The sequence below is a fragment of the Papio anubis genome, chromosome 17 (genome assembly GCF_008728515.1).
Source record: "Papio anubis isolate 15944 chromosome 17, Panubis1.0, whole genome shotgun sequence".
Taxonomy (NCBI): domain Eukaryota; kingdom Metazoa; phylum Chordata; class Mammalia; order Primates; family Cercopithecidae; genus Papio; species Papio anubis.
In genome coordinates, this window is record NC_044992.1 from 24759801 (window position 1) to 24784471 (window position 24671).

General features: G+C 42.3%; 2 protein-coding genes across 4 annotated transcripts in view; one reads left to right on the forward strand and one right to left on the reverse strand.

Annotated features, from left to right (window-relative positions):
• The window catches only part of ATAD5 (ATPase family AAA domain containing 5), a 91215-nt gene extending 78252 nt beyond the window's left edge, over positions 1-12963 (forward strand). For both annotated transcript variants that reach the window (XM_009190072.4, XM_003912574.5), the window contains exons 20-23: positions 9815-9996; positions 10497-11332; positions 11754-11912; positions 12028-12963. In XM_009190072.4, the coding sequence (XP_009188336.2) occupies positions 9815-9996; positions 10497-11332; positions 11754-11912; positions 12028-12106 (1256 nt within the window). In that variant the 3' untranslated portion in view covers positions 12107-12963. The remainder of the gene's footprint in view (positions 1-9814; positions 9997-10496; positions 11333-11753; positions 11913-12027) is intronic.
• Positions 12964-16146: 3183 nt separating this feature from the next.
• On the reverse strand, positions 16147-23662 carry TEFM (transcription elongation factor, mitochondrial). Of its 2 annotated transcripts, XM_021928912.2 has the most exons (4): positions 22795-23655; positions 21080-21543; positions 17561-17713; positions 16147-16781 (listed from the first exon to the last, which is right to left on the reverse strand). In XM_021928912.2, exons 1-4 carry the CDS (start codon positions 22823-22825, stop codon positions 16344-16346), a joined length of 1086 nt encoding a protein of 361 aa, XP_021784604.2. In that variant the 5' UTR covers positions 22826-23655; the 3' UTR covers positions 16147-16343. The 2 variants fall into 2 exon arrangements, with proteins under 2 accessions (XP_021784604.2, XP_031513319.1); XM_031657459.1 differs by lacking the exon at positions 17561-17713 and having other exon boundaries at positions 16148-16781; positions 22795-23662.
• Between the last annotated feature and the right edge of the window lie 1009 nt (positions 23663-24671).

Sequence of the window (24671 nt, forward strand, 5' to 3'; positions counted from 1 at the left end):
TCGCTGCTTCGTTCAGTTACGTATTGCTGGTTTCGATCTCCTGACCTGCATTGATCCGCAGCTGTAGCTATCAAAGTGCTGGAATTAGAAACGTTGAATATGCACTTTCAGCCCTAAAATTAATTTTACTTGTTTCTTTAATTTTTAATGTAGCTCCTGGGAATTTTAAATTATATAGCTTAGTGTTTAAAATTTTGTATTAAAATTGCTTTTTAGTAACAGTGTACAGTTAGTGTATTTAGTATATTTCGCACTGTTCTTACAAAACTGAAATTCTATGCTTTCGTTAAATCAAACTCCTGTTTCCTCCACCATCCAGTAGTTGCTGTAGCTTCCATTTCACTGTTTATATAGATTTGACTACTCTAGATATAAATGGAATCATACTGATTTGGCTTTTTGGGACCGATTTTTTTTTTTTTTTTTTTGAGGATGAGGATTTTGCTGTGTTGCCAGGCGCAGGTGCGGTGGGGCGCTGATCTGGAGTCACTGCAACCTCTGCCTCTCGGTTTCAAGCCCGATTCTCCTGCCTCAGCCTCCCCAAAGTACTGGGATTACAGGCCTGGAGCCATCGCCCAGCTGTGACTGGCTTATTTCCATGGCATAACATCACCAAGAGTTCATCCTAAGTCATAGTATATATATAGCTTTACAGTGTTTACTTGCATTACATTTCTTTTCTTTCTTTTTTTTTTTTTAAAAGATGTAGTCTTAGCTTTGTCACTGGACTGGAGTGCAGTGGCCTTGATCTCATCCTGCAACCTCTGCCTCCCTCCCGGGTTCAAGCAATTCTCTTGCCTCAGCCTCCCGAGTGGCACAGGTACGGAACCCGCGATGCCACCCACGCCCGGCTAATTTTGTATTTTTAATGGTCATGTAGTGTTTCACCATGTTGGCCAGGCTGGTCTTGAGACTCCTGACCTCTGAAGTGATCCATATACTCCAGCCTCTGAAATGCTGGGATTACAGATGTAGACCACCGCGCCTGCCTTGCCTTATATTTCTTTCTTTCCTTTCTCTTTCTTTCTTTCTTTCTTTCTTTCTTCGGTCTTTGCCTCTTTCTTTCTTTCTTTCTTTCCTTCTTTCTTTCTTTCTTTTCTTTTTCTTTTCTTTCTTTCTTTCTTTCTTTTCTTTTCCTTCTTTCCTTCTTTTTTCCTTCTTTCTTATTTTTCTTCCTTTTCTTTCTTTTCTTTCTTTTCTTTCTTTAGTTTTGAGGGCCAGATCCTGCGGCTCATTGCCAGGCTGGAGTGCAGTGGCAGGATCTCGGCTCACTGCCAGCTCCACCTCCCAGGTTCATGCATTCTCCTGCCTCCAGCCTCCTGGGTAAGCTGGGACTACAAGGCGCCCGCCATCTCGCCAGCTAATTTTTTGTATTTTAGTAGAGACAGGTTTCACCCGTGTTAGCCAGGATGGTCTCGATCTCCTGACCTGCGTGATCCAGCCCATCCTAAAGCCTCCCAAAGTGCTGGGATTACAGGCGTGAGCCACGGCCCCAGCCTATTCAGTTTTGTAGACTTTTTATAGAGGTGGGTGTGGATTTTATCAAATGCTTCTTTTTGCATGTGTTGAAATCCTTATTTTTCTACTTCTATCTATATCTCTATGGTGAATTACACTGACTGATTTTCTAATGATAAACCCTTGGTCAGGATGTATTATCCACTTTATTGATTGATTAGATTTGTGATTAATTTATTAAGGATTCATATATTTTATTTTCTTAGGAATACTGCTTTGTAACCTTCTTTTTTTTTTTTTTTTTCTTTTTTCTTTTTGAGGCCAGATGCTTGCTCTGTCGCCGGAGCTGGAGTGCAGTGGCGGATCTCAGCTCCTGCAAGCTCCGCCTCCGGGTTCATGCCATTCCTCCTGCCTCAGCCTCCCGAGTAGCTGGACTACAGATTACCCGCCCTTCAGCCGGCTAGATTTTTGTATTTTTAGTAGAGAGCCGGGGAGTTTCACCATGTTAGCCAGGATGGTCTTGATTTCCTGACCGTGAAATCCGCCCGTCGGCCTCCCAAGTGCTGGGATTGAGGCCACGTGCCCGGCCTCTTTTCTTTCTTTTTTTTTTTTTTAAGATTGTCTTTGTTGGCTTTAAAATATTAAGGTTAAGCTGCCCCCAAAAGAGTTGAGAACTATTTCCTTCTCTTTTTTTAAGAGTTTCATTACAGGAGTTTGATATTCTTTATTTTTTGGTGATACATATATACTTCATCAATTATGAGTTTTCTTGCTTGGAAAACTCTTTGATAAATTGAATTATTTAATTTATTTATTTGAGATAAGAGTCTGGCTCTGTCAGGCTGAGTGCAATGGTGATCTTGGCTCACTGTAACCTCCTCCCAGGTTCAAAGTGATTTTCCTGCTTCAGCCTCCTGAGTAGCTAGGTTAGAGATGGGGGTATCACCATGCTGGGCAGAGCTGGTCTCAGAAACTCCTGACCTCAGGTGATCTTCTTGCCTCAGCCTCTCTCAATTTCTTGGCTGGGGCACAGTGGCTCGTGCCTATAATCCCAGCACTTTGGAAGGCTAAGTCAGGAAGATTGCTTGATGCCCAGGAGTTTGGGGAGACCAACCTAGGCTCAATTAAGAGACCCCCATCTCTAAAAAAATTAATTAGCTTTATGCACTCATTGGAGTGCAATTTCTAACCTGTTTTAAAAATTGTGTATTTTCAGTGTTGCAGTATCATATTTATAATTTTGTTGTAAGATATTCTATCAAGCTATACTATTGCAATCCTAAGGGGTTTTGTCAAGGTTTGTAAAACTGCCAGTGTTCAGGTTGGAGAATCTCCTATAAAAGTTTCCTTGCTGTCTTGCACAATATACAGTTAATAAAAGGAAATGCATATATAAATATGCTTTTTAATTTATTAATTATGTTCCCTTATATTTTTTAAAGCAGTTTCATCCTCCAAGAGAGCATTTAGGATAATGTGAATTTTAGCAAAATTTATCTCACTTTTAGATATTATTTGTATGTATTATTTTGCTGTATCTATTTTAACTCAGCAGTTAACCACATTCTCTCTGTTTGAAGCTAAATGTTGCCAGCTACCTACAAATGATTTTGCTTAACTGAGAATTTTTAGAACTGATATAAAAAGACTTTGTAACCTTGTTGGCACACAAATACTTGCGATATCAGAAAAAGTATCCTTACTTACAATTCTGGATTTAGAAGTGGAGGTGGAGTTTTAGAAGAGCGACCATTAACCCTTCATAGTAAGTTGATTTGTTATTAAAGACATTTCTATGGGACCCTATTTAAAATCTGTGCTATGGCTGGGTGCAGTGGCTCATGCCTGTAATCCCAGCACTTTGGGAAGGAAAAAGATTGGAGGGATCTCTTGAGGCCAGGAGGGTCCCAGATCAGTCTGCTCAACATAGTGAGACCCATGTCTCTACAGAAATTTTTGGGAGGCCAAAGGCTGAGGATCACTTGAAGCCAGGAGTTCAAAACCAGCGTGTGCAAGAAAGAGACCCTGCTCTACAAAAAATTTTTAAATAAGCTGGTCCAGGGTGTGCTGGCTACTCCAGGAGGCTGAAGTAGGAGGATCCCGCAGTCCCAGGAGTTTGAGAACATTGAGCTATGCCACTGCACTCTGACCTGGACAATACAGCAATATCCCATATCTTAAAAAAAAAAAAAAAAAAAAAAAAATTTTCTTTTTTTTTTTTTTTTTTTTGAGGCAGGGGTCTCGCTATCACCCAGGCTGGAGTGCAGTGGGCGGTCGGCTCACTCTGGCTGCCTCCCAGGTTCACGCCATTCTCCTGCCTCAGCCTCCCAGTAGCTGGGACTACGAAGCTTCGCCACCCACGCCCGGCTAGTTTTTGTATTTTTAGTAGAGACAGGGTTTCACCATATTAGCCAGGATGGTCTCGATCTCCTGACCTGGTGATCCGCCGCCTCGGCCTCCCAAAGTGCTGGGATTACAGGCTTGAGCCACAGCGCCTGGCCTTTTTTTTTTTTTGAGGCCAGTCTTGGCTGTAGCCGCCCAGGCTGGAGTGCAGTGGGGCGTGATCTTGGCTCACTGCAGCTCCGCCTCGGGTTCCGCGCCATTCTCCGCCTCAGCCTCCGGTAGCTGGGACTGCAGAAGCAGCCGCCACCCGCCCGGCTAGTTTTTTTTTTGTATTTTTAGTAGAGGCGGGGTTTCACCATGTTAGCCAGGATGGTCTCGATCTCCTGACCTGCGTGATCCACCGCCCGCCGGCCTCCCAAAGTGCTGGGATTACAGGCTTGAGCCACAGCCCGGCCAAAAAAATTTTTTTTTCTTTTTCAGATGGAGTCTGGCACTGTTGCCTGGGCTGGAGTGCAGTGGGTCGCGATCTCGGCTCTCTGCAGCCTCTGCCTCCCAGGTTCAAGCAATTCTCCTGCCTCAGCCTCCCGATGTAGCTGGGATTTACAGGCCCCATACCGCGCCCAGCTAATTTTTTGTCTTTTAGTAGAGCCGGGGTTTACTGTGTTGGCTAGGTTGGTCTTGAACTCCTGACCTCGTGATCCACCTGCCTTGGTCTCCCAAAGTGCTGGAATTACAGGCGTGAGCTACCACATCTGGCCTAAAAATTTTTTTTTTTACTTAAAACTTTCGGCGGTAGCGGTGAAATCAAGCCTATCAACTTTGAGAAAGGCGACGAAGCGGATCGCGAGGTCAGGAACCATCCCTGGCTGCTACTGATGGCTCCGATCTCTAAAAATAGAAACTGGCGGCGGTGGCGGACTTGATCCAGCGGAAGAACTGAACATGGCGAGGAACAGGCGAGCTTGCAGTGACGGCGTCAACCACTGCAGCACCCTGGCAATAAACTCCGTCTCAAAAAAAAAACAACTCTGTGCTATACTAGAATAGTTGAAAGATTATAAAAAATTTGAAGCAACTTGTTATGTTAATCTTCAAAATAAATATGCATATGTCAACTTTGTTCATAAAACATTTTGGCCTGGCACAGTGTCTCACAACTGTAATCCCAGCACTTTGGGAGGCCAAGTGGGGTGGATTCCTTGAGCTCAGGAGTTTGAGACCAGCCTGGGCAACATGGTGAAACCCCATCTCTACAAAAATTTGGCTAGGCATGGTGGTGCATGCCTCTGGTCCTAGCTACTTGGGGGGTGGAGATGGGAGGATTGCTAGAACCTGGGAGATCGACGTTGCAGTGAGCCAAGATCATGCCACTGCACTCCAGCCTGGGTAACAGAGTGAGACTCTGACTAAAAGAAAAAATTTTGCAGTCAACGTGAGTAAACAGAATTAAACTGGACCTAGAAAGTTGGATTTTTCTCCTGGCTATGCTGCTCTTTACAATTAATATATAAGCTCCAAAATTCACTTTGCATTTTTTTTTTTTTTGAGACGGAGTCTTGCTTTGTCACCCAGGCTGGAGTGCAGTGGCCGGATCTCAGCTCACTGCAAGCTCCGCCTCCCGGGTTCACACCATTCTCCTGCCTCAGCCTCCCGAGTAGCTGGGACTATAGGCGCCCGCCACCTCGCCCGGCTAGTTTTTTGTATTTTTTTTAGTAGAGACGGGGTTTCACCGTGTTAGCCAGGATGGTCTCGATCTCCTGACCTCGTGATCCGCCCGTCTCGGCCTCCCAAAGTGCTGGGATTACAGGCGTGAGCCACCGCGCCCGGCCCACTTTGCATTTTTGAGCCTGTTTTTTCACCTCAAAAATGAGAGATTTGAACTAATCTGTAAGTTACTTACTCTTTTGTAGTTGCGCTTTTAAGATGATCTCATTGTTTAATTTAAAAAACACACACACAGGCTGGGCGCGGTGGCTCACGCCTGTAATCCCAGCACTTTGGGAGGCTGAGGCGGTTAGATCTTGAGGTCAGGAGATCAAGACCATTCTGGCCAATATGGTGAAACCCCGTCTCTACTAAAAATACAAAAATTAGCCAGGCGTGGCAGCACGTGCCTGTAGTCCCAGCTACTTGGGAGGCTGAGGCGGGAAAATTGCTTGAACCCGGGAGGCAGAGGCTGCAGTGAACCAAGATCGCGCCACTGCACTCCAACCTGGACGACAGAGCGAGACTCTGTCTCAAAAAAAAAAAAAAAAAAAAAATTAAAAGACAAACACAGAAAAAACCTCCCACCCTGTTCCCCTTTCCTCTTCAAAAGTTTTTCTTTCTTTTTTTTTTTTTGAGGTAGGGTCTCGCTATATTGCCCAGGCTAGAGTATAGTGACTGACTATTCATGGGCAGGATCATAATGCAGGATAGCCCTGAACTCCTGGGCTCAAGCGATCCTCCTGTCCTACCCTCCTAAGTAGGCCACTGTGTCCAGCTTCCTCCCCAGAAATTTGACTCTTAAATTTTCAAACTGTTACGCGTACATTTATTAACATATGGTTCCTTATAAACGAATGATACTAAAATTATTATTTAACAACTTTTTCACTTACTAAAAACATTGGTTTTTCTACATGAGTAACATATATAGATATATAGTATTCTTTTTATGTAACTGTAATGTACAATCACTTTTAACTTCAGGAGTCTTTAAATTCTATCTTTCCTAAGTACTTTATTATTTCAGAAATGCTTTTATTTCTTTTTTTTTCAGTCATCATTGTTACCTAATTCAAGTGAGTACCTTCTCCATGTCGGGTCTTGTGTTTACATGGTTAAGACATGGCTCCTTGCCTGAAGAAGTTTTAGTTTGTGGTTTCCATGCTCCATAGTCACGGTTCTCTAGTTACAGATCCTACTCTGGTAAATACACAAATATTTCAAGGAAACCAAGGTGAAATTATGTAATATTAATTCCTTATCAGTTTTTTCTTTTAATTAGTTTAACATTTTAACATATTCTTTTTCTTCTTCTTCTTTTTTTTTTTTTTATTTTGAGACAGTGTCTCACTCTGTTGCCCAGGCTGGAGTGCAGTGGTGGTGCAGTCATGGCTCACTGGAGCCTCAATCTCCTGGACTCGAGCCGTCTTCCCACCTGAGCCTCCTGAGTAGATGGGACCACAGGCGTGCACCACACCTAACTTTTGTATTTTTTGTAGAGATGGGGTCTCACTATGTTGCCCAGCCTGGTTTTGAACTCCTGGGCTCAAGTGATCCACCTTCCTTGGCCTCCCAAAGTGCTGGGATTACAGGAATGAGCCACCTCACCTGGCTTCATATTATTGTTTTTCAAAGTAGATATGCCAATATATTCTATTCAGTGTAAGCCCATAGCTTTAACCATATCTCAAAAGTAAATACAATATATAACACATGGAAAATATCCTAGTGTAACAAATTAGTTAATAACTTTTTGATATATCACTGGATATACATTTTTTTTTTTTTTTTGAGACGGAGTCTCGCTGTGCTCCCAGGCTGGAGTGCAGTGGCGTGATCTCGGCTCACTGCAAGCTCCGCCTCCCGGGTTCACGCCATTCTCTCGCCTCAGCCTCCCAAGTAGCTGAGACTACAGGCGCCCGCCACCACGCCCGGCTAGTTTTTTGTATTTTTAGTAGAGACGGGGTTTCACCATGTTAGCCAGGATAGTCTCGATCTGACCTCGTGATCCACCCGCCTCGGCCTCCCAAAGTGCTGGGATTACAGGCTTGAGCCACCACGCCCGGCCTATAAATTGTTATAGCAAGAAGTTTAGAAGACAGAAAATAAGTATAGCATAGTTTCTCTTCTTTTTTTTCTTTTTTTCTTTTTCTTTTTTTTTTTTTTTTTGAGACAGAGTCTGGCTCTGTCGTCCAGGCTGGAGTGCAGTGGTGCAGTCTCGGTTCGCTGCAACCTCCACCTCCCAGGTTCAAGCGATTCTCCTGCCTCAGCCTCCCGAGTAGCTGGGATTACAGGCATGTACCACCATGCCCAGCTAATTTTTTGCATTTTTAGTAGAGACAGGATTTCACTGTGTTAGCCAGGATGGTCCCGATCTTCTGACCTCGTGATCTGCCCACCTCAGCCTCCCAAAGTGCTAGGATTACAGGCATGAGCCACCTCACCCGGCCAATTTCCCTTCTTAAAGGTCCTTTTTTTAATATACATTTCATTCCTGCCTTTAAAAAAAAACACATACATAAAACAATATTCCCCTACTTCTTGAAAGTAGCCACAGTTAGACCTTTATGCATATAACATAAAAATACTTATTTAGGAAAATTAACCTATTATTATATATGTTGTTAGTTATTTTTAAGTTTATTGTCAGCACATATGGTCCTATTATCCCACTGTTTTTCACAGCTGCATGCTTTTCTATAGAATAGAATGGATGTACCGTAATTTAACCATTACTTATAGACACTTAAATTATCTTCAATTTGACATTAAAATACAGTGAATATCTTTATACATATATCCTTGAACATGTCTGTAATACTGATGGAGAGAATTCTAGAAGTATGACTGCTGGGTCACAAAGGGTGTATACACTTTACATTTTGATAGTTGTCAGACTGCCCTCTGATGACAATTGTACCAACTTATGCTCCCATGAATAGTATATGATGGTTTTTTCATGTGTACTGCTGACAGAACTACATTATAATTCTTTTAATTTTGCCAATTTAAAAAGTGAAACGCGTACAGTATATTATTTTAAAATTACATTTCCATGCTTATTGGTGAAATTGCATATCTTCTTATTAGGTTTTTGAAATTATTATTATTATTATCTGACGTGGAGCTTCGCTCAGTCGCCTAGGCCAGAGTACAATGGCGTGATCTCAGCTCACTGCAGCCTCTGCCTCCCAGGTTCAAGTGATTCTCCTGCCTCAGCCTCCCAAGTAGTTGGGATTATAGGCACGCACCACTACGCCAAGCTAATTTTTTGTATTTTTAGTAGAGATGGGGTTTCGCCATGTTGGCCAGGCTGGTCTCGAACTCCTGACCTCAGGTGATCCACCTGCCTTGGCCTCCCAAAGTGCTGGGATTACAGGTGTGAGCCACTGTGCCCCGCTGAAATTACTGGTTTCTTTTTTTTTTTTCCTTTGAATTGGATTCTCACTCTGTTGCCCAGACTGGAGTGCAGTGGCGTGATCTCAGCTCACTGCAACTTCCGCCTCGCAGGTTCAAGCTATTCTCCTGCCTCAGCCTCCCTAGTAGCGGGGACTACAGGCATGCGTCACCATGCCTGGCTAATTTTTGTATTTTGAGTAGAGACGAGGTTTCACCATGTTGCCCGGGATGGTCTCGAACTCCTGAGCTCAAGTGATCCACCTGCCTCAGCCTCCCAAAGTGCTGGGATTACAGGCGTGAGCCACCTCACCCAGCCTGAAATTAATATTAGGCATTTATTTTTCTTCTGTGATTTGCCTGCTCATAGTCCTTGCACTTTTTCTGTTGGATGGCTTTGAAAGTCCCCCACCATCACCTCACTTAGTTTATCTCTTGGTAAAAATAATGCTTATGACTGGGCACAGTGGCTCACGTATGTAATCCCAGCACTTTGGGAAGTCGAGGGGGCAGATCACTTGAGGTCAGGAGTTCGAGATCAGCCTGGCCAACATGGTGAAACCCCGTCTCTACTAAAAATGCAAAAATTAGCCAGGTGTGGTGACGCATGGCTGTAATCTCAACTACTCTGGAGGCTGAGGCAGAAAAATCACTTGAACCCAGGAGGTGGAGGTTTCAGTGAGCTGAAATTGAACCACTGCACTTCAGCCTGGGTGACAGAGTGATACTTTGTCTTTAAAAAAAAAAAAAAAAAAAGAATAATGCTTATATTGTATTCTTAATGAATTAAACAACAAAATGGGGATATTTGTCCAGAAGATGTCAAAGGATCTCAGGCTTTAAATAATTGTTTGATACCATTTGTTTAATACATATATAGAGAGAGCTAAGATTTTCTTTTATTTTGTAGGTGGAAATAGCAAAAATGTACAACTAGTTTGCTCTGAACATGGCCTTGATAACAAAATTTACCCTAAAAATACTAAAAAGAAATGTATAGACCTTCCGAAATGTGACAGTGGCTGTGCTGAGACCTTGTTTGGTCTTAAGAACATTTTTTCCCCATCTGAAGACTTATTTTCATTTTTAAAGGTATTTTCAATGTCTGTTTTGCAATGTTGAATTTATATTCCTTTTCATATTCCCAACACTAGACTCCTATCTTTTGAATCTTAAGTTTAACTTAACTATGCCTATAATTTGTATAAGCCTTAGGTCTCTGATTTTAACACATTCTATCACTTTAACAAATGGTGCATAGGCATTGCTCTGAATGCATATTATAGGATTTATAATAGAATTTAGAATATTTTTCAGATAGACTATTTCAGAGAAGTGGTTTTAAATAAATGTGCTTCTAATAATATTGGAGTATATATTACATATATAGAGAATTTAATTCTCCAAATTAAGTCTAAATTTAATTTTTAGACTTATAGTACTATTTTGATATATTAAATATAGATAAATAAAATTATGAGGGGTAGTGACTCAATACTTTGAAGTTAGAATAGGGATAACACTGTATTCATACAAGAAGTGTTCAAACTATGTACTGCTATAACATTTCTTTACTCAACATTGTTTTTCAGCACAAAATCACAACAAAGGAAGAATGGAATAAACTCATCCAGCTTCTTACAGAATTCCAAATGCGGAATGTAGACTTTTTATATAGTAATCTTGAGTTTATTCTACCATTACCAGTTGATACCATTCCAGAAACTAAAAACTTTTGTGGCTCATCAGTAACTGTGGATGCCAGTGCAGCAACAAAAAGTATGAACTGTCTTGCTAGGAAACATTCTGAAAGAGAACAGCCATTGAAAAAGTCCCAGAAAAAGAAACAAAAGAAAACATTGGTAATATTAGATGATAGTGACTTATTCGACACTGACTTGGACTTCCCTGATGAATCTGTTAGGCTGTCCCCTGTGTTGTCTTCCTCAAATTCAGAAGAAAGCAAAGCCAGAGACAAAGGAAGCAATTCAGAGACAAAGAAATCTATTCCTCGTCCTCCCAAAACAACTGCAGAAAAAAAATGTTCTGCCCTTGTTTCTCATTGTTTAAATTCTCTCTCTGAGTTCATGGATAACATGTCCTTCTTAGATGCCCTTTTAACTGATGTAAGGGAACAAAACGAATACGGTAGAAATGACTTTAGTTGGACAAATGGAAAGGTTAAAAGTGGACTTTGTGATGAGTTTAGTCTTGAGAGTAATGATGGATGGACTTCTCAAAGCTCTGGAGAATTAAAAGCAGCTGCAGAAGCTCTCAGCTTTACTAAATGTTCTTCTACTATTTCAAAAGCACTGGAAAACTTGAATTCTTGCAAGAAATTAGGAAGAGATCCAACCAATGATCTTACTTTTTATATTTCACAAAAGCGCAATAATGTATACTTTAGTCAGTCAGCAGCTAATTTAGAGTAAGTCTTACTTCCTTTACTTTTTATTTTTTAGTAATAAATAGTAAAGGGGAAATCATTAGTTTTTTCTTAATTTAAAAGTGCTGTACTGTTGATCATTGTAAGCCCTTAACATTAATAATGCAGCTTCTAATGAGACAGTTAAGGAGACCAGCCTGATTGCTGGGAAGAGAAATAATGAGGATTGGGGTGGATTTAGGTAACGCTTGAATGACCCAGGAGGGAGTTTGGTCTTGCTGTGATAGATAGCAGATAGTTACTGAGATTTTTCAGTATGGCAGTGATTGATATGTTGACAGGAAATTAATCTGGAAATGTCATCTGGTCTAGACCAGAGGCAAGGAAACTAAACTGGTTGTGATTGGGATTACTGCATTTTTCTTGGGCATTAAAAATTAAAAACAATGCATTACTTTTACAGGAATGCTTGGAAGAGGATAGCAGTCATTAAAAGTGTATTTTCGAGTCGATCTCTTCTCTATGTGGGTAATAGACAAGCTAGTATAATTGAGTACCTGCCAACCCTTCGAAACATTTGTAAGACTGAGAAGCTAAAAGAACAAGGAAAAAGTAAAAGAAGGTAAAGGCTTTATTAAAAACAGCACTTTAGATAGTTTTTTTTTCAGGATTAATACATATTTTCATAAGATGAAAATGTTAATATTAAATTGTATTTTTCTTTGTAATTTTGACAGATTCCTGCACTATTTTGAAGGAATTCATCTTGACATTCCAAAAGAGACTGTGAATACTTTGGCAGCTACCTTCCCTTAATGTTTCATACTAACCATGCTTTGTATAGATTATCATGTGGTCCTTAAGATACATTTTTATATTATGTGGATCTTCGTGGAAAAGTATATTTCTCAATGTACATTTTAAACAAACAATTTGTATATTTTTTTATTGGTGGGCAAATATTTAAAATATTTGAGTTACAAATTGTATATATGATTGTAATTTTTTTTCTGAATTTTTTGTATTATCTGATTTAGCTTTGTTGGAGTATTTTTTCTATGTGAGTGAACTGTTTCTGGAAGGTAGAGTTCATTAAGATGAACTCCCTATTTCAAGTGTTTATATTATATATTAGCTTAATATTCAGATACATTAGTGTCACTAAAGTTGGTATACAATCTCCCACTGCTAAATTTGACTGGCTTTACAAAAAAAAAAAACAACAGTAAAACAAAAACATTATCTGATGAATTATATTTTTAACCCAAAAGTTAAGGATCCTCATATTGTACAGTTTTGTTGTTGTTGTTGTTGTTGTTGTTTTTTGAGATGGAATCTCGCTCTGTCACCCAGGCTGGAGTGCAGTGGCTTGGTATCAGCTCACTGCAACCTTTGCCTCCCAGGTTCAAGCGATTATCCTGCCTCAACCTCCCGAGTAGCTGGGATTACAGGAGCCCACCACCTTGCCCAGCTAATTTTTGTATTTTTAGTAGAGACAGGGTTTTACCATGTTGGTCAGGCTGGTCTCTAACTCCTGACCTCAAGTGATCCATCCGCCTTGGCCTCCCAAAGTGCTGGGATTACAGGCGTGAACCACTGTGCTCGGCCTATATTGTACAATTTTGAACAGTATATGTTTATAAATGTGTATGAAAATAGATATTTTTACCTCTTATTTGTTCAATTTACTTTTTCTTGCATTAATTAGTATATTGATCTAATTAAAGGTTAAAGCTAAAGGCTTTATGAAATGTTTAAAAAAGAGTTCAGATGTAATCACCTTGGTAAATATGTATATTGTATGGGTTTGAATATAGGATATAACTTAAAGATTTCATCCCTGTACAGAAGAGAGAATAAGATCTTCTGAAGTTTTGTTTTGTTTTGTTTTGTTTTTTGAGATGGAGTTTTGCTCTGGTTGTCCAGGCTGGAGTGCAATGGCAGGATCTTGGCTCATTGCAACCTCCACCTCCCAGGTTCAAGCGATTCTCCTGCCTCAGCCTCCCGAGTAGCTGAGATTACGGGAACCTACCACCATACCTGGCTAATTTTGTATTTTTAGTAGAGACAGGGTTTCTCCATGTTGGTCAGGCTGGTCTCAAACTCCTGACCTCAGGTGATCTGCCTGCCCTGGCCTCCCAAAGTGCTGGGATTACAGGCGTGAGCCACTGTGCCTGGCCTGAAGTATTTTAAAAAATATCTTTAAAAAACTGTTTTTTCTCCTCTTAAAAAAAAAAAAGAAAATAATAGGAGTATTTTCCTCCCTAATAGGGACACATTTAATATTTTATTTATTTTTAGGTTTATAATAATTCAGGGAAAAAAATCTTTATCTTTTTTTTTTTTAAGAGGTCTCACTCTTGATCTCACTCTAGTTGCCCAGGCTGGAATACAGTGGCACAATCATAGTTCACCACAGCCTCCAACTCTTGAGCTCAAGTGATCCTGCTTCCTTGGCCTCCCAAAGTATTGGGATTATGGATGCGGCCACTGCACCCAGCCTTTTCATTTTTTTTGTTTGTTTGAGATGGAGTTTCGCTCTTGTTGTCCAGGCAGGAGTGCAATGGTGTGATCTTGGCTCACTGCAACTTCTACCTCCCGGGTTTAAGTGATTCTCCTGCCTCAGCCTCCCGAGTAGCTGGGATTACAGACATGTGCCACCACGCCCCACCATGCCCAGCTAATTTTGCATTTTTAGTAGAGACAGGGTTTCTCCATGTTGGCCAGGTTGGTCTTGAACTTCTGACCTCACGTGATCCGCCCGCCTCAGCCTCCCAAAGTGCTGAGATGACACACATGAGCCACTGCGCCCAGCCTTTCGTTTTTAAAGACAGTAAATTCCTGGAAGATTCAGATTCACTTTTGTGATAATGCCATGTTTCTGTTATGAACAACTAGGTAGTTGGAGAAACTATCAAAATAGAAAACAATGGCAAAGGAGATGGTTTGGATGGAAAGAGAATGATTTCCTTTTTAGACCTGCATAGATTGAGGTATCTACATTTCCAAAGTGGAGATGTTTAGGTACACAATAACATATGTAAGTGTAGAAACTGTATTTGTGCGTGGCAACAGGTCAAGAGTGTATACCAACCCTAGGGAGTTGGAGGTGCTAGAGAAGGGAGGGCTTCCATTTCTTGCTTTGTTTCAGATTATTTGAAATTTTTTTAAACAAGTATATTTCACTTTTAGATTATAGAAAATGTTTATGTTACAGAAAATATTTAATACTTTTTTTTTTTTTTTTTTTTAAAGAGATGGGGCCTTGCTATGTTGCCGAGGCTGGCTTCAAACTCCTGGGCGCAAGTTATCCTCCTACCTCAGCCTTCCAAGTATCTGGCAGGCATGCACCACTGATACTTAATACTTTGACATCAAAGAGACTTAGGTTCATAAAGAAGATATATTGAGGACCTCAACTAAGATAGACAATGGTAAAATGGACATCAAAAGATGGTCTGTCAAGTTAAAATATTGCAAAGTTAAAAAATGAGCCTGCTGGGCGCTGTGGCTCATTCCTGTAATCTCAACACTTTGGGAGGCCGAGGCAGGAGGATCACAAGGTCAGGAGTTGGAGACCAGCCTGGCCAATATAGCGAAATCCCATCTCTACTAAAAATACAAAAATTAGCTGGGCATGGTGGTGTGCGCCTATAGTCCCAGCTACTTGGGAGGCTGAGGCAGGAGAATTGCTTGAACCCAGGAGGCAGAGGTTGCAGTGAGCCAAGATCACGCCACTGCACTCCAGCCTGGGCAACAGAGCCAGACTAGGTCTCAAAACAAAAGCCTATTAGACAAAGCTTGTTTGTTTTTGGCTAATATATTTGAGCTGATGAAAGTCATCTTTTGGGGCCGGGTATGGTGGCTCACACCAGTAATCCCAGCACTTTGGGAGGCTGAGGCAGGAGGACTGCTTGAGGCCAGGAATTTGAGCCCAGCCTGGGCAACAGGGTGAGACCCGTCTCTACACAAAATAAATTAGCTGGGTATGGTGGCATGTGCCTGTAGTCCTAGCTATTCAAGAGAGGCAGGAGGACTGCTTGAGGCTAGGAGGTGCTGCAGTGAACTGTGATTATGCCCCTGCACTCTAGCCTGGGTGATAAAGTGAGACCCTATCTCAAAAAAAGAAAACCAGCTTTTGGAGGCAGTGTGGCAAACCACATTCTACTTAGAGAATAAGAGGACGATTCTATAAGCTGTGTTATTGGTTATCTTTAGCTTTATTCTTTTTTTTTTTTTTTTTTGAGATGGAGTTTCACTCTTGTTGCCCAGGCTGGAGTACAATGGCACTATCTCAGCTCACTGCCACCTCCGCCTTCCAGGTTCAAGCGATTCTCCTGTCTCAGCCTCGCGAGTAGCTGGGGATACAGGCATGTACCGCCATGCCCAGCTAATTCTGTATTTTTTTGTTTGGTAGAGACAGGGTTTCTCCACTTTGGTCAGGCCAGTCTCAAACTCCTGACTTCAGGTGATCCACCCGCCTCGGCTTCCCGAAGTGCTGGGATTACGGGTGTGAGCCACTGCGCCAGGCCAGCTTTATTATAGTAAGTACCACCTAGGAAAACCATTATTCCCTATTTTAACAATATGATGATAATGCAAATGCTTAGTGTAGATAGTATTTGCTTTTAAAAGGAGATAACTTTGTTTCTTGTTTTGTGAATTTGGCATCTGTTTCTTTTTTTAATGAAAAATTTTTAAAAATTTGTGGTCTTGCTATGTTACCCAAGCTGCTCTTGAGCTCCCTGGGCACAAGCAGTCCTCCTGCCTCAGCCTCCCACAGTGCTGGGATTATCGGCATAAGCCACTGCACCAAGCCCCATCTTACTGTTTAACACATTAACCTGAAAGGCACAGAATCTCATAAAATGTTTATTGATTTGGTCTTGGCTTATTGTGTAAGCCATTTAATAGCCAAAAGTCAGAATTTAAACATCTAAAATACACTCAAAATGTGTTCTTTTCCAATAACATGGATGTTCACAACAGTTGGTGTTACGTTAGAGCTAATAATTATACATTAATATAACTGTAGCACATTAACCTCAGAATTCTAGGGCTCAGAGTCAAACACTGCTAATTCATAGAAGGCAACAGCTTGTAATAATGAATCATAAAGCTCTTCTATTCTTTGTAGTTCAGTAGATAAAAACATCTGTCTGTAGCGGACTATTTTATCTGATGGGAAGAACACCCGAGGATTCGCCTTCAGTACAGAATCAAAGAGAAACTGCTTCACGAGCTCTTTTCCACTAGTCCGGGAGTCACCAATCATCAGTTCAAAATGCTTCCCCACTGCGTTTCGATTCATGCTCAGCACCTGATGCTGCCCTTCCTGGGCAAAAGTTTTATTCAATAAGGCATACAGCATGGCTTCCATGATATGAAAATGTAGCAGTACTGGAAACAGAGATGAGTTTTGAATGGAAAGTCCTGTTTTTTCCAGAACATAGAAATCTGCTTTAGGCATCTTTGAAATGATCGAGGAAATCTTTTAAAAGAAGGCAAAATAAAGGAGCAGAAATAATTAATTACATTTAATGTTTGGTCCCCTCTCTGTCCCACTTCTATTTTAAAATATTATAATTAGTTAACTTATATTATATCACTATTGACAATTTTGAAATAACTGAAAAAGCCATTTTATGAGCAGTCTGGTTCTGGTCATGGTTGTGTCACAACAACAGCTAAGCTATTTAGTCCTCCTAAGTACCAGTTTCTTGATCTGTACAATGGACTTCATAATTTCTAAAATCTGTATTGGCTTTAAGATTAGACAACTTAAAACTGTTTTATTAACCTTCAAACATTTTCTGGGATAGAGCATAGGGTTAGAATAACTAGCAAGAATCAATCACGTCTGCAACTGACTAATCACATCAGATGCTTGACTGAACCACAGATTTCATATGTATAATCAAGGTGATAATTCCTGCCCATTTCACAAGGTTTTGAAAACTCAAATGACACAATGTGATGGCATTTTGAAAAATAAGCTTTATAAATAAAAGACAGTGATAATGTTCTATAACATTTAGAATGAAATACCATTGATTTTCTCAGTATCTGCCTTTAAAAGCATAAGGCATTTCTTGAACTAACTAAAGGTTGAATTTTTAAAAATCAAAGGTGATGGAAAACATAATAGGAACAAGTGAGTAACAAGTACCAGAAGAAAACCCATCTTCACTATTTTATTACATTCCTTTTGGGACCAGAAGATTAAACTACACTCTAGCAGGTAGGAATCTGGAGGTGCAACTGCCTTACCTCTTCTAAGTAGACTGATGATGAGTATGATGTTCCCTTCACTAAACTCCAACGGTCACTTTGCTGCCAGTCCAGCACTGTCAATTTACGATCGAGGTGAGCCCAGGCAATTCTTCGAGTACCAAAAACAATAGATATGATACTATTAACTGCCTAAAAGAAAAAACTGGTTTAATTAGAAGTGTAAACATATTTTTTTTTTCTTTTTTTGAGATGGAGTCTCACTCTTGCCCAGGCTAGAGTGCAGTGGTGTGATCTTGGCTCACTGCAAGCTCCGCCTCCTAGGTTCATGCCATTCTCCTGCCTCAGCCTCCTGAGTAGCTGGGACTACAGGCACCCGCCACCATGCCCGGCTGATTTTTTATATATTTTTTTAGTAGAGACGGGGTTTCACCGTGTTAGCCAGGATGGTCTCGATCTCCTGACCTCATGATCCACCTGCCTCGCCTCCCAAAGTGCTAGGATTACAGGCATGGGCCACTGTGCCTGGCCAGAAGTGTAAACATTTTACAAATGCAAACATAATCTACAAATTCAGAATGCCTAACTAGTTTATGTAATATCAACTTATAGTTTATGAACTGAGAATTATCAAAGAAATGCAGGAGTAATTATTATTATTTTGAGATGGAGTCTCACTCTATCACCCAGGCTGGAGTGCAGTGGCACAATCGGCTCACCGCAACATCCACCTCCCAGATTCAAGCAATCCTCCTGCCTCAGCCTCCTGAGTAGCTGGGATTACAGGCACCTGCCACCACACCCAGTTAATTTTTGTATGTTTAGTAGAGATGGGGTTTCACCATGTTGGCCAGGCTGGTCTTGAACTCCTGACCTCAAGTGATCCATCCGCCTCTGCCTCCCAAAGTGCTGGGATTATGGGCGTGAGCCACTGAGGAGTAATTATTATTAAAAGGTAACGAACAGCAGTTTATAGATAAAGAACCTATACTCATCTCAACACCTAGCCCAAAGTAGGCATTCAAACTCAAGTGTAGCCAGGGTCTGCACTAGATACTAGGAAACAAACGTAACTGTACATTATAAGAAATGCCACCATAAAACTATTGTAGAGAGAAGTGATCAGGGAAGGTTTGCTGGAGAACTAGGAGAATGAGATAGTGCACGGGAAGTTATTTCACCCAGATATCAGGAAAGATAGGCTGTTTGACATCTCAAACTCTGGCAGTACAATAAAGACTGAATAGGAAAAGGGCAGAGGACTAGGCAGGTGTCTGTAAACGTAAGTAACCTGCTTTATCCTGAGTGCTACAGGGGCCACTAAAAAAACAGAATGTTAAGGAATAACATAAGATTTACATTTCAGAAAAATCACTCATGGTGTAAAAGATGGGCTGGAGGGCACTAAAGGTAGGGATCTGTGTTAGGTACCTGTTATAACATGAGAAAGTATTAAGAATTGAAGACAATGACAGAAGGAAAAGAAACAGAGATAGTGGGAACAGGATTAATACATAGGTTTAATGAGGAGTCTAAGAATTCCAGTTTTATATCAGTGACTGAATGGCATCATTAATGATGAAGATGACCCTAGGGAAGGTGGGAAGAAATTTTTTTGTTTTGTTTTGGTTTGTTTTTAATGTATTAAGTTTGGGTTGCCTATAGGGCTTCTACAAGGAGATATATAAGTAATTGAATATTTAAATTTTGCTTCCTATCAAGTATGGGCTGACAATGAAGTACAATGCTATTACCTTTCCCCAACATGGCTCACTTAGTTATATTAACAAACTAATATGTTCTATAGATACAGAGGCAAATAAACAGGAACAATTAGTTCTATTCCCATCTCCCTTTCATTGCTAAGAACTGGATAAATGTCTTAAAGACAAAATAGTGTAGATGCCCAAAATACAGACCTCCTATTGGTTCTTTTCTTTAGCTCAGTGACTCTCAAGCTTTAGTGTGCGTAAGCATTACTAAACCAGACTACACACGATACTTTGTGGGCAATCGATTTTCTCTTAAAGGATTTTACTGCATGACTTATGTCTCCATAAAAACTGACTTTAGAATCCAGCCCCCTAAATAAGATGCAACTGCACTATAATCTGGATATAAATAGTTTTGGCCATGAATTTGGATGAGAATCCTCCCTGAAAAGTTTGGTTGAAATATGTTCCAGATCAATTGCAGCAGTTCTACCTGGAGTCCATGAGCGGACTTAACAGAATCTGCCAGTCCTCTGAAACTGCAGTATTCTGTGTATATGTGCTATATCTTTTTCTACAGGAAAAGGGTCCACAGCTTTCATCAGGTTTTCTTTTTTTTTTTTTTTTTTTTTGAGACGGAGTCTCGCGCTGTGTCACCCAGGCTGGAGTGCAGTGGCGCAATCTCGGCTCACTGCAAGCTCCGCCTCCCAGGTTCAGGCCATTCTCCTGCCTCAGCCTCCGAGTAGCTGGGACTACAGGCGCCCGCCACCACGCCCGGCTAGTTTTTTGTATTTTTAGTAGAGACGGGGTTTCACCATGTTAGCCAGGATGGTCTCGATCTCCTGACCTCGTGATCCGCCCGCCTCGGCCTCCCAAAGTGCTGGGATTACAGGCTTGAGCCACCGCGCCCAGCCGACATCAGGTTTTCAAAAGTACCCATATTCCTCAAAAACCTGGGAGCCACTGGTCTAGAAAAAAATGGGGCTTATGATTTTTATGAGATAATGATTATCAAGCAATGTTACACAGGACATGAGTTCCTCTAAAGTTTAATATTTGAATGCTGTGTCCAGGCGCAGTGGCTCACACCTGTAATCCCAGCACTTTGGGAGCCCGAGGTGGGTGAATCACGAGGTCAACAGATCGAGACCATCCTGGCCAACGTGGTGAAACCCCGTCTCTACTAAAAATACAAAAATTAGCTGGGTGTGGGGGCCTGTGCCTGTAGTCCCAGCTACTCAGGAGGCTGAGGCAGGAGAATCGCTTGTCCCTGGGAGGTGGAGGTTGTCGTGAGCCAAGATCGTGCCACTGTACTCCAGCCTGGTGACAGCGCAAGACTCCGTCTCAAAAAAAAAAAAAAAAAAAAAAGGCTGTATCAAATATTTGTAGTACTTATTTTTTTAAGATAATGGAAAAAGAAGTGCTTTTAGAAAGGCCATAACCCATCTTTGCTCCTTAATTTCTCATTAATCCCAACATCACCCTTAGACACAGCCTAGTATCTCCAATGACACTCCTCTTAAATAAGCCTTGCCTAGACCTGCTTCTCAACACTAACTGTTCTTTCTACCTAGAATCCCCTCCTCTCCCAGCCAAAGGATCTCTCCTTTAAGATCTAAATTGAGTTTTTCCAGTAAACTTTCCACAACAGTCAGAGCCCATTGTTTTCTCTCCTCTCAACTGCCAATTTACTATCTGTACATCTCATTATTTGGTAGTGACCATATACTTGCCAACTAAACCTGAAGAACCTTGTCTTAGCCACTTCCCAACCCAATGCCCAGAAGACTGCTTTCCAGAGTAGGTTCTCAAATATTAGGCAGTATAGCAGACATGAAGAATATACCTTAAGTCTTTCTCTTTCTATGTCTGGTTTGAGGAACTTTCTCAGGAACCGTTTTTCCGGTAACTTTCTTTTTTCCCCTCCAGTCTTTGGACAAAGTATGGAGTTACAAACTTGAACTGTACTTTTATACTTAAACAAGGGCACATTCATTAAACTCTCTAAATTCTGAAATGGCCCAAAGTTTTCTCTGTGCTTTACGATATTGATGGACCTTCTTCCACGAAGCAATCTGAAAGCTTCAAGTTCTTTAGTAGATGCTGTATTCAACACATGCAAGATGGAAGCCTGCTGTTCTGAAGAGAAGAGCTTGTCAAGTGCATTTTCAGGCTCCTTTGCATTTTCATCACAAAAAGTAACATTGGGAGTAATTTTCTTAGGTGTAGTGGATTTTTTCCGACAGCAGGAATTATGTAAGACCCGGAACAGGGATGACCTCGACGAGGCCAGAAAGCATCTCCACCTCTCTAAAAGGAAAATGTAGCAAAATGTAAGTTGGATGTCCTACTTCCTTTAGTGTTAGTTGCAAGCTTGACTAGATCCTTTGCAAAGTCACAAATACTTTCCCGGAATTTAAGAACTAGTAGAGGACAATATTAAATTGTCCTGGAGAATCATCTTTAAAAGAGGATTAGTTTTTAAACTATATTACATAGAGTTTTAAATACAGCTTTTGTTGTTTTCAAGTCACGAGAGATGTCTTCCGATTTTTATGGATCAGTCCAAAGTTTTACTACCTAGAAAACTGTATTTTACACCCATTAGGAAGAAGGTAGTTGAAGTAATTATTCCAACTGCTTGACGTTTTTGATATTTTTAATTTAGAGGAATCTTTTTGTAACTAATATTTCCTGTTAAGGTTTGTCTTAGGCCGGGCGTAGTGGCTCACGCCTATAATCCCGGCACTTTGGGAGCCGAGGTGGGAGGATCACCTGAGGTCGGGAGTTCGAGACCAGCCGAACCAACATGGAGAAACCCTGACTCTACTAAACATACAAAATTAGCCGGGCGTGGTGGCGTATGCCTGTAATCCCAGCTACTCAGGAGGCTGAGGCAGGAGAATCGCTTTAACCCGGAAGGCGGAGGTTGCGGTGAGCCGAGATCACACCATTGCACTCCAGTTTGGGCAACATGAGTGTAACTTGTTTCAAAAAAAAAAAAAAAAAAAGGTTCCTCTTCACTTCCATTTTCACATTTTAGTATCTCATCTGGTGGAACTGAATAAAATTAAATTTTATACGTTTATAAGAAATGTTTCAGCTAAGTGGTAGATTTAAGGGCAGTTTTATTTTCTTCCGTACACTTTTCAAGATTTCTACCATGACGTTTTTGCAAGTATGAGAAACACCATACAATGCATAACTTTGTAAAACCAGTGGGAAGTCACTCTAACATCGCAGCCACAGGAAAGTAATGCGGCCAGAGGTAAGCAAGCGGCTGTGAGAATCTGAACCATCCGCCCACTCTGAGGAGCCACCTGTGGAACCTGAGGCCAAGGAAGCACAAATGTTCCGAAAACCGCCCCGTCAACTAGGCTGGGGCTCCAAGAGAGGGGCCTGAACAAGGGACATGAGGAAGGAAACACTCTAGGACATGAGGGACATGAGGAAGGAAACACTCCAGGTTCCTCCAGAATACCTCCAGCCCTATTCCATTAGCCTCTAGGGTCAGAGGCTAGTGACAGACAGGAAACTACCCCAGTGTGCCAAGCACCCTACCTCCTGCCATGAAGAGGGTACGGCCGCTCATCTCCAAATTGAGTCAGTAGGTCCGGTCTTCCTCCATTGACTTCCGGTTCCTGCGTGCTGCGCCCAAAAGCGCTCGGCCTGCACTCGGCGGAAAGGTTGTTGTCCAAGCGGCGTTCCGGCGCAAGGCCGGAGGTGTGTCCCGCTGAGCAGTGGGTTGTCCGCGTCTGCGCTGCCGGCTTCCGAGCGGGCGCCTGCCGAGGCCCTGGCCCCGGATTCCGAGTCCCGGGCTGGCCGGCAGTCTTCTTCCACTGCACCGGGGAGACGTTCTTGCCCCTCCCGACTCCTGAGAGCCGCTGGGCCGAATCTCCAGGAAGGCAATTCGGAGGCCAGTGTTAGTCTGTAGTGGGCAAAGTCCCTCCTTCGTGGAGACTCCCTGGGTTTCTCGTAGACACTTAGATTGAGGAGCTCCTGTTGGGGCCCAGCCTGTGGCCCCGGGAGCGGGATCTGGTGGGGGCAGCGTAGACAAGGTCCTCAAATAACCTTTTCACCAGGTAGACTGGAATAACGGGGAGAGATGCGAAGTGTTTCAGGAGCTCAACAGGGAAACGGGGCAGGCAAGGGATTAGGGAAGGGCGAGGGAGGAGGAGATTGCGTTGGCGCTGGAGCGGTATTCCACTTAGAAGGGATAAAGGGAGATGAATGTGGCGCCGAATTGAGTTGGTCCTTCAATGCTGGGTGGAGCAGTTGAATACTCCACCAGGGAGGAAGAAGCCTGAAGTCCCCGAGGTTTATGATTTGCAGAGTCAGACTGGAGATGTGTTTCTAGAAAATTGGCCGTATACTGTATACCGAATGTGAGGCTGGATTGGAGGTGAAGAGCCTGGCAGCAAAGAGAAGTTGCGAAGAGCCTGGGAGCAAAGAGAAGTTGCCTCTCCTCTTCCCAGGGGAGAGGCAACCGTAAGGATTTTTTTCTTTTTCTTTTTTTTTTTTTTTTGAGACTGAGTCTGGCTCTGTCGCCCAGGCTGGAGTGCAGTGGCCGGATCTCAGCTCACTGCAAGCTCCGCCTCCCGGGTTTACGCCATTCTCCTGCCTCAGCCTCCCGAGATGCTGGGACCACAGGCGCCCGCCACTTCGCCCGGCTAGTTTTTTGTATTTTTTAGTAGAGATGGGGTTTCACCGTGTTAGCCAGGATAGTCTCGATCTCCTGACCTCATGATCCGCCCGTCTCGGCCTCCCAAAGTGCTGGGATTACAGGCTTGAGCCACCGCGCCCGGCCAGGATTTTTTTCTTTTTCTTTTTTTTTTTTTTGGACAGTCTTGCTCTGTCGCCCAGGCTGGAGTGCAGTGGTGCGATCTCGCTGCAACCTCCGCCTCCCGATTTCAAGCGATTCTCGTGCCTCAACCTCCCGAGTAGCTGGGATTACAGGCGCGCGCCACCACGCCCGGCTAATTTTTGTATTTTTGGTAGAGACGGGTTTCACCATGTTGGCCAGTTTGGTCTTGACCTCCTGACCTCAGGTGATCCGCCCATGTCGGCCTCCCAAAGTGCTGGGATTACAGGCGTGAGCCACTGCGCCCGGCCAACCGTAGGGAATTGAACCTGGGAGATGTAAGGAGAGTGGAAAGAAACGGATTCTTTCTGGAAGATGGGGAGCCAGTTTTGTGAAAAACGGGGAATTCAGGAGGGAGGGAAAGGTGATGAGTTTGTGTTTTTATGAGGCAGCAATGGATTGATTGTTTTGTGTCTGGAAGGCAGTGGGGATGTGGGGGAATCATAAGTATTAATAAAATGTGCTGGTTGGGAGCAGTGGCTCGAGTCTGTAATTCCAGCACTTTGGGAGGCCGAGACGGGCTGATCCCTTGAGCTCTCGAGTTCCAGACCATCCTGGGCAACATGGCAAAACCCCG

Coding starts and splice junctions, on each gene's coding strand:
- TEFM (XM_021928912.2), bottom strand. CDS start 22,825: ATGAGCGGCCGTACCCTCTTCATGGCAGGAG. Junction 21,544..22,794: donor TACCCTCTTCATGGCAGGAG/GTAGGGTGCTTG, acceptor TTTTCCTTTTAG/AGAGGTGGAGATGCTTTCTG. Junction 16,782..17,560: donor CATCAGTCTACTTAGAAGAG/GTAAGGCAGTTG, acceptor TTCTTTTAAAAG/ATTTCCTCGATCATTTCAAA.